The following is an 8,046-nucleotide window of genomic DNA, read 5'->3' on the forward strand; positions in this document are numbered from 1 at the left end:
TAACCGTACGTCCGAATGCAGCAAATGATATGGCGTTGGAAAGCTTGAAGAAATGCGAAACTTTTTGGTATGTATTGTTTCTCCCAATTCTTTACGGTTTTAAGTGAGTTTCGAAAATGGCGAAAAACATATTTTCGCCGTAATTTCTACAAACTTTATCGGAATGAGGCAAATAATATACCGCTGAAAAGCTATGGAAAATGCTAAACTTTTTCATTTTGATGGTTTTCTCTGATTCCTAGCCGTTTTCAAGTAATTTCGAAAACGAGGGGATCATGTGTTCTGCCTTTATCACGAAACAGATTCTTCGAAAATGCACTGCGTGAAGAACCTGAACTTCTCGGCGCGTGTACCTGAACTTCACTCTGTTTTTTCACGTTCTTTTCTTGCTCGTAGATCTCCATCCATTCACCGGAATTGAGCAGGTGATATACCGATGGAAAGCTGCTGTAAACACGCAAGTTTCTCGTGTTGATCATTTTTTCATACTTGCGACGGTTTTAAAAGATTTTTATGTGAAATTCATTCAGTGTAGTAGTTGAACTTCCTGCTGTTTTCACGTTGAACTTCTGTGACGTATTTTCGTTTGTAATTTACCTCATCCATTCGTTAGTGTTACACAAATGATTTTCCTTTTGTACAAACCCTTCTCACAATAATTTTTTTAACTTCCTCCGACCGGGGACTTGAACTTACACAAATGATATTCCTGTCGTTTTGAAGTAATTAGAAAATGACAAGATCATGATTTCTGCCTTCATGGCGAATGGAAATGCACTGCGTGAAGTAGTTGAACTTCGCGGGCATGTCTTTTTGAACCTCACTCTGTTTTGCTGTTTTTTTCACTGCGTGAAGTAGTTGAACTTCACCCTGTTTAACTTCATTTGTATTTTTCTTTATATGAAATACACACCATGTAGTACATGAACTTCGGGTTGTTTATCACTTTGAACTTCTCTCTAGTTTGAGAGAATTATTTTAAAACACAAAAATCAACAAATTTTTTTATGTATTTTGGACATCTAAATACACGGTGAACCTCTCTCACAAGAATTTTTTGAACTTTTCCTCGCTGAGCACTTGAACTTCTCAACCATTTTTTTCGTTTATGAGTTGTTTTTAAAAGTGCAAAAATGGTGTTGTGTTTTTTATTTTTTGAACAGGTAAATCCTAGGTTTTAATAAACTCCGAACTTCTTTGTTATTTCAATTTGAACTTCACCTTTTTTATATTTTGAGTAAAGAATTATATTTGATTTTTATACAAATAAATCGAACATCGAAATACAAGGTGAACCTCTCTCGCAAGAATTTTTGAACTTTCCTGGACAGAGCCCTTGAACTTCTTTCAACAAACCATTTAAGCTTTTTATTTTCTATTCTTATATTCTTGTCTGAAACGCATTCCGTGTAGTAGTTGAACTTACTGCTGTTTTCACCTTTAACTTCTGTCACATATTTTTGTTCAACCTCTCTCATGAGAATTTTTGAACTGTCTCACGCCGAGCAGTTGAACTTCTAGCAACAAAACTTTCGGCCTTTGCTTTTTCATTCGTTTTTTCATACATTGAAAATTCTTTCATACAAAAATTTCATGCACACCTCGTAGTACGTGAACTTCTGGCAGTTATCAAACTGAACTTCTCTCGGTTACGTGAAAATATCTGAGTTTTGTATAGACATTGAACCACTCTACCTTTTTTTATTTGAACTTTATTTTTTGTATTTTTAGAAATGTGGAAATTATAGGTTTTTTTTGAAACATCAAACTTCTTCGTTGTTTTGAAATTAAATTTATTAGTTTTATTCTTTAGTAACTAGAAAAATCTAGTTTTTCAAATAAATATCAAAATGCTTTGCTTTTTCCAATTGAATTTCTTACTTTTATTCTCTAGTAACATGAAAAAATGAGTTTTTTAAATACATTGAACTACTCCATTTTTTGAAATTGAACTTCTTGATTTTAATCTTTAGCATTGGGGAAAATCTAAGTTTTTATAAACATCAAACAACTTCATATTTTTTAATTTTGGACATCTTGGTGTTATTCATTAGTAAGGGGAAAAGTCCTGGTTATGTAATAAATATCGAACCGCTCAATTACTTAAAGTTGAACTTCTATGTCTTATTTCTAAAAGAAGGAAAAAATCAGTTTTTCTAAACCTTTTGAATTGCTCGGGTTTTTTTAATTTGACCTTCTTGATATTGTAGTAAACATTGAACTCCCCCATTATTTAAATTTGAACCTCTAGGTTTTTTTGTAGAACGGGGAAATTCCATTTTCTCTATAAATTTTGAGTTTATCTATTTTTTTAATTTGGCCTTCTTGGGTTATTCTTTAGTAACGAAAAAAATCCTAATATAGTAATAAGCATTGAACCACTCTATTATATGTATTTGGACTTCTAGTTTTTTTAACGAGAAAATCACCCTTTTAAGTTTTATTTTCCTTTTAGTAATGAAAAAATCTCAATAATTTGTAGTAAACATCGAACTTCCTTCTCTTTCTCGGTTGTTTTCTTCGTTCTACATGAGAAAATATATTTTTTCTCATTTTGTGTACTAAGCACACACACACACACATCACATCCACACATTTTTTGGTAGTCAAATGAAAAAGGTTATAGCCCCAGAGGCATAAACAATCGAAATCCCCTTAATTTTGAGCAGTAATAGATGAAGTTCTCATGTACAAAATTGTCTTGTCTCTTATACTAGTGGGTGGAGCCTCACAAGTGGACGGCGGCGCACGTTGTTAGATAGGCGAGAAGGAAGAATGGTGATGCCTGGGAAGGTTGGATTCAATCGTCGCTTCAGTCGTACTTTTTTTAATTTAGAAACGGTGAAATATCCGCTTCAAAGTGCTCTGTTATTTTTGAACTGCTCTATATTTTTAATTTGAGCTTCTTGGTTTTTTTGTAACGGGAAAATCATAATTTTCTGGCAAAAATAGAGACCTTTCCGTGATTTATACTCGAACTACTAGTTTTTCTTTAAAAATGGGCAATTCCATTTTTTATAAACTGTTTTTAAAATAAGAGCAGTCCAAAGATATTACATCGCATGTTTAGAATCAGAGCAATCCAATGATATTCCAAATAGTAACAAAATGACCACATTATATACAAAGAGAAATGCAATGTTCGGGTATCATTTTTCTACTACGCACACACCTTTGTTCTCATCTACCTCCCAAAGAAAATCAGAGCCACCACCACTGAAAGCTACTCATGTAAATAGAATAAAGATGAATACTTTTTGCAAAAGCAAGCGACTACAAGTTGAAGGGACTAGTTCTAACGCGTGTAGTATTAGCTCCTTCGTGTTGACCAATTCCACCAAGAACAATCCATGTGTGGAACAGGCCGAGCGGAATGAGGGAACGTGAGTAGGAGCTGCTCCAACATGACCTGCTGAAAGAAGTTAGGTGCATCCCTGGCGTGCAGCTTCTTGCGCCCCTTCTCCATCTCTGCCTAGGCCGTTTACCCATGTGGCTTCTCAGGCACTACAGAGTTGAGGCCTTGAGGGTGCACGTTCGCTCGGGGAATAACATGGACTTCTGAACTGTTGTAGAACAAAAAAAATATACAGGCGATTCAGCCGCAAGCTCCTCAAAATTGTAACAAGTCCAGCACATCACAGTGGCGATTATACAGGTAAAAACAAGTTCACAGAGAGGATACCGGGAGCCGTGGTCGTGCTGTGCTACTCGCCGAAGTTGGACGTCGCCATTAGAATTCTGAACTTCTAGGGGGCGGCGGCTGCTGCTTGATGAGGAACCAAAAACTGCCTCACAGTTGTCGGTGTGGCCAGCGTGGCAGGCGAAAGCAGAGTGCTTCTCGTGGCCCATGCACGCCACCAGGTCCTCGCCGCTGGCGAAGCTCATGGAGAAGACGTGGGTGAAGCCATGCGTGAGCACCTCCTGGTTCAACACATCTTTTCCCCTACAACCCAACACAAGGAGCAATCAACCTAACTCTAGATAGAAACACTTCTGAATGGCGATGCCTAATCCTGATCTGTTGTTGCTCAATTAAAATCTGACATAGTTTTTGTTCACTGGTGCAGTAAAGATGTAGCGGACATTTTGAAGTGTACCGTGCAGTAAAGATGGAATCCCTTTTTTGGAACAAAACAAATGAAATGCAAATGCATACCACCTGAAGAATTTGACGGTGTCGAGCTCCCCGGCAAGCTTGGTGAGCTCCTCAATGATGTCGTCCACCACCACGCCCTCCTTGAACCTTACCAGGCACAGGTGCTTGAACTCCATGGCTCAACAAGTCACAAGTGCAAAGCTGCGCCAAGCTTTCTCCTCCGGTGGCTTTGCACTTTGCAGCGGATGCGTATCATCACGCCACGACGCTGGCCGTTTTATGGACGGGATGAGAGCTCTGCTTCGTTGTTGTCGGTGTGGACTTCTGAACTGTTGTAGAACGAAAAAATATACAGGTGATTCAGTCGCAAGCTCCTCAAAATTGTAACAAGTCCAGCACATCACAGTGGCGATTATACAGGTAAAAACAGGTTCACAAAGAGGATACCGGGGAGCCGTGGTCGTGCTGTGCTACTCGCCGGAGTTGGACGTCGCCATCAGAATTGAACTTCTAGGGGGGCGACGGCTGCTGCTTGATGAGGAACCAAAAATTGCCTCACTGTTGCGGTGTGGCCAGCATGGCACGCGAGGTGGTCCGCGTCTACCTGCACGCGACGGGGGGAGTGGTGCCTGAGCTCTGCCGGCGGCATCCTTGGGGAGGCGGAGGGTGCAGATCGCAGGTGGGATCTCTGCGGCACGTAACAAATACGAGATGCAGGCAGCGGCGCGGCGCAGGTCGCGTAGGAAGGGAGGGAAGGTCGAGCCGGAGGGAAAGGGGAGGCCGTGTCGGAGTGGCAGAGGTGGTCGGGGTGGAGGACGGCGGTGAAGGTGGTCGGGGTGGAGGGCGGCGCAGGAGGTGGTCGGGGTGGAGGGCGGCGCAGGAGGTGGTCGGGGCAGTGCCTGCGGTGGTCGTAGGCGGCGGCGGAGGTCGTCGGGACTGGCGGGTTGTGCGGTGGTGGCGTCCGATTCAGGCGGAGGTCCAGTGGCGATGGGATCGGGGGAAGGCGGGGATCGGGATTGGTAAGTGGTGGGTCGATCTGTTTGGGTCGTGGGGGGTGAGGGTTTCTTTTTTCTTGTCCGCGGGTTCCACAGTTCGGGAACATATCCACCGGGCTCTATATAGAGCACCGTGATCCAAATAACTATTATGATCCCAGGATCAGAATACTACCATGTGGTACTATATATACTACTTTATTATTTTAAATATGTTCATATACTATATCTAAGATATTTCAAAGCAAGCTACATGAAAAAATTGCATATGAGCCCATAGTTTTTGTTATATTTGTGAAATACGTACGTATTTGTTCGTAAAAAAGAACTTACTCAAAATATGGTACATACTACCTAAAAATTAGTATATATACTACCTAATCATTGTTATATACTACATACTACACGTACATACTTTCGGTTTTGATAGATACTACATACAACATACAAAACGCAAGTGGTGGTAACTACCACTGCTTGTAGGAAACATTTGTCCTATATACACACACACACACACACACACACACACACAACAATTGCGTGCAAAATTTTGAGTGCTTGATTGGTTGTTTGTTAAGTTGCCATCTTCCTTTTAATTTTCTAGGAATTGTCTATTTGTATGTGGCGCGGATGAACATGTTAGTTATGTTATTGTGTGTAAGATGGCAAAAAATTTGAACAGCACATCTTATATTACAATCAAACCAGGGTAGACGGTAAGGTATTGGCGTATTGCAAAACGTAGGCCTTTGTTATACTCCCTTCGGTCCTTTTTAGTTTGCATATAAGATTTGACCAAAGTCAAAGTATCTTTACTTTGACCAAACTTATAGAAAAGAGTATTAACATTCACAATACCAAATTAATATTTTTAGAATCATTATGAAATGTAGTTTCATAGTATATATAGTTGGTATTGTGAATGTTTATATATTTTTTAATATAAATTTGGTCAAACTTGGTCGAGTTTGACTTGACAGAAATTTAATACGCGAAGTAAAAAGGATCGGAGGAAGTATGAGATAGTTTTTTTTAGTGAATTCTGTTTTTTACCCTCTATTTTGACATTTTTTACACTAATTACCCCATTTAGCAAGATTTCATCCATTTTACCCCATTTAGCAAAATTTCTACCACGATTTACCCTATTTAAAATTTTACGATTGTTTAGACCGTCAGGTCCCAATTGTCAGGTCCAGCTGGCATGCCACATCAACGTTTTTCTTCTACCTATTTTTCTCTCTTCTGAACCAGTCCTCACAGCATATCCCGACCGGGCCGGCCTGATGGAGATCCCTCGCGTCGTGTCCAACGCATAACGCCTGAGTCGGCCATGCTCCAAACTCACACCCAATTGATTGCATAGCCCGTCTAGGCTTCCGACCACACGTACCCATCAGGCTCGCTCGAACCTAGGGTCAGGGATTGTCACGCAGCGGCGACGATGGCGATGGTGTGACTTCATACCTCCTCGAGCAACGTTGTATGGCCGCGACATCAAGGCAAGAAACGTCCCTGTGGAATCCGGCTCTCTCCAGCTCACCGACGTCAGCGTGGGCGCGTCCATGTAAATCACCCCATCGGGCTGTGCTCAGTTTATGGCGGGTCTATGGCGCCCGCCGGTCTAACAAATCAGAGAGGTTGGTGAACAAACAAGCCCTCTCAATGGTACCCCATTCCACATGATTTTAACCATCTCTATCATAGCAATTTGTGTATTCTAAATTTTTCATAAATCATGCATTGGCCCGTGAGGCATTTGATTACGACAGAATTAAGATGCTTATTAGAAGACCACGTGTATACATCTTACTCTTCTGCAACTGACGTACATTACTTTAAAGTTTTTTTCAACATTTTTAATATTATCAAAGTTCTTTTACTCGGTTTGTGGCGGGATGGTGCGTGTGATTCGAAGGAAGGCGAGCGATGCGTGCCGTGAATATTGAAGGCCAGAGTGGTGTGGCCCAAGTCAGGCGTTGTGCATTGGATGCAAGCGGGCTGCTCTGGTGCGATCATATTGAGCCGGCCCGGTCGGGAGATGCTGCGAGGACCGGTTCAATATGAAGAAAAGTAGGCAGGTAAAAACCGTCAATGAGCATGCCAGATGGACCTGACAATTGGGACCTACTAATCGGAACACTTATAAAATTTTAAACAGGGTAAATCATGGCAGAACTTTTGCTAAATGGGGTAAAATGGATGAAATCTCACTAAACGGGGTAATTAGTGTCAAAAATGTCAAAATAGGGGGTAAAAATCGGAATTCACTCTTTTTTTTGCGGGAATGTTATATGAGATAGTTGATACATTACATACATGGAAGGTTACATTTTTGTGCTTCGTGGCAAGCTTTCTCATTACGTGGCTTCTTCTTGCTCATATCATTCTTGTGCGGCCTATTGTCGGATAGGTACAAGTGCCCAAAGGTCCTCTGAGCCAGGCAATCACTATGCCAAAAGAAAACATACACACACAAAATTATATGTAGATGTATCAGCAAACCACATCGTGTACATATTTTAGTTCGACAATAGAAGACATCACTCCCTTATTTAACTTTTGCGACAATGATGGCAGCGATGATGCTTAGATTTCTTATCTTTTCTTTCCTTTCTACAATTTCCTCTCCATTTTCTTTTCCTTTTTCCTATGTGGTCCAGAGTTGTATGGCTTCTCATCCAATGCTTTCATATACCAGCAATCATGAGGAAACTTGGATCTCAAAAATAGCGACCCCCCGACCTTGTACTCAGTGTTCCCATTTTTCTTCCAAACTTATATCAGCTAGGTTTGTTGTCTCAACAATGCGATAAATCCTTAAGGTTGGGCCAAGTTCGTCCATCCTAGAGCCAGTGGCCTCTCTTCCTCGCTTCACCTTAACACATCATCAAATTACATATACTTTTTCAATAAAATTGTGAATGTGTAACAGATGCCAACATGCATAACAAC

At 40.7% G+C, this 8,046-nt stretch overlaps 1 protein-coding gene across 1 annotated transcript; it reads right to left on the reverse strand.

Moving 5' to 3' along the window:
- Nucleotides 1-3,481: 3,481 nt before the first annotated feature.
- On the reverse strand, nt 3,482-4,272 carry LOC119300006 (stress-response A/B barrel domain-containing protein At5g22580-like). Its single transcript, XM_037577098.1, has 3 exons — nt 4,157-4,272; nt 3,683-3,943; nt 3,482-3,563 (listed from the first exon to the last, which is right to left on the reverse strand). Exons 1-3 carry the CDS (start codon nt 4,270-4,272, stop codon nt 3,482-3,484), a joined length of 459 nt encoding a protein of 152 aa, XP_037432995.1.
- Between the last annotated feature and the right edge of the window lie 3,774 nt (nt 4,273-8,046).

Source organism: Triticum dicoccoides, chromosome 5A, assembly GCF_002162155.2.
Source record: "Triticum dicoccoides isolate Atlit2015 ecotype Zavitan chromosome 5A, WEW_v2.0, whole genome shotgun sequence".
NCBI classification, from domain to species: domain Eukaryota; kingdom Viridiplantae; phylum Streptophyta; class Magnoliopsida; order Poales; family Poaceae; genus Triticum; species Triticum dicoccoides.

Excerpts from the sequence above, each read along its gene's own strand:
- LOC119300006 (XM_037577098.1), bottom strand. The coding sequence starts at position 4,272 with ATGGAGTTCAAGCACCTGTGCCTGGTAAGGTTCAAGGAGGGCGTGGTG. Across the intron at positions 3,944-4,156 it reads ACCGTCAAATTCTTCAGGTG|GGGAAAAGATGTGTTGAACC; the intron begins GTATGCATTTGC and ends GTTGGGTTGTAG. Across the intron at positions 3,564-3,682 it reads CAGCACGACCACGGCTCCCG|TTCAGAAGTCCATGTTATTC; the intron begins GTATCCTCTCTG and ends GTTCTACAACAG.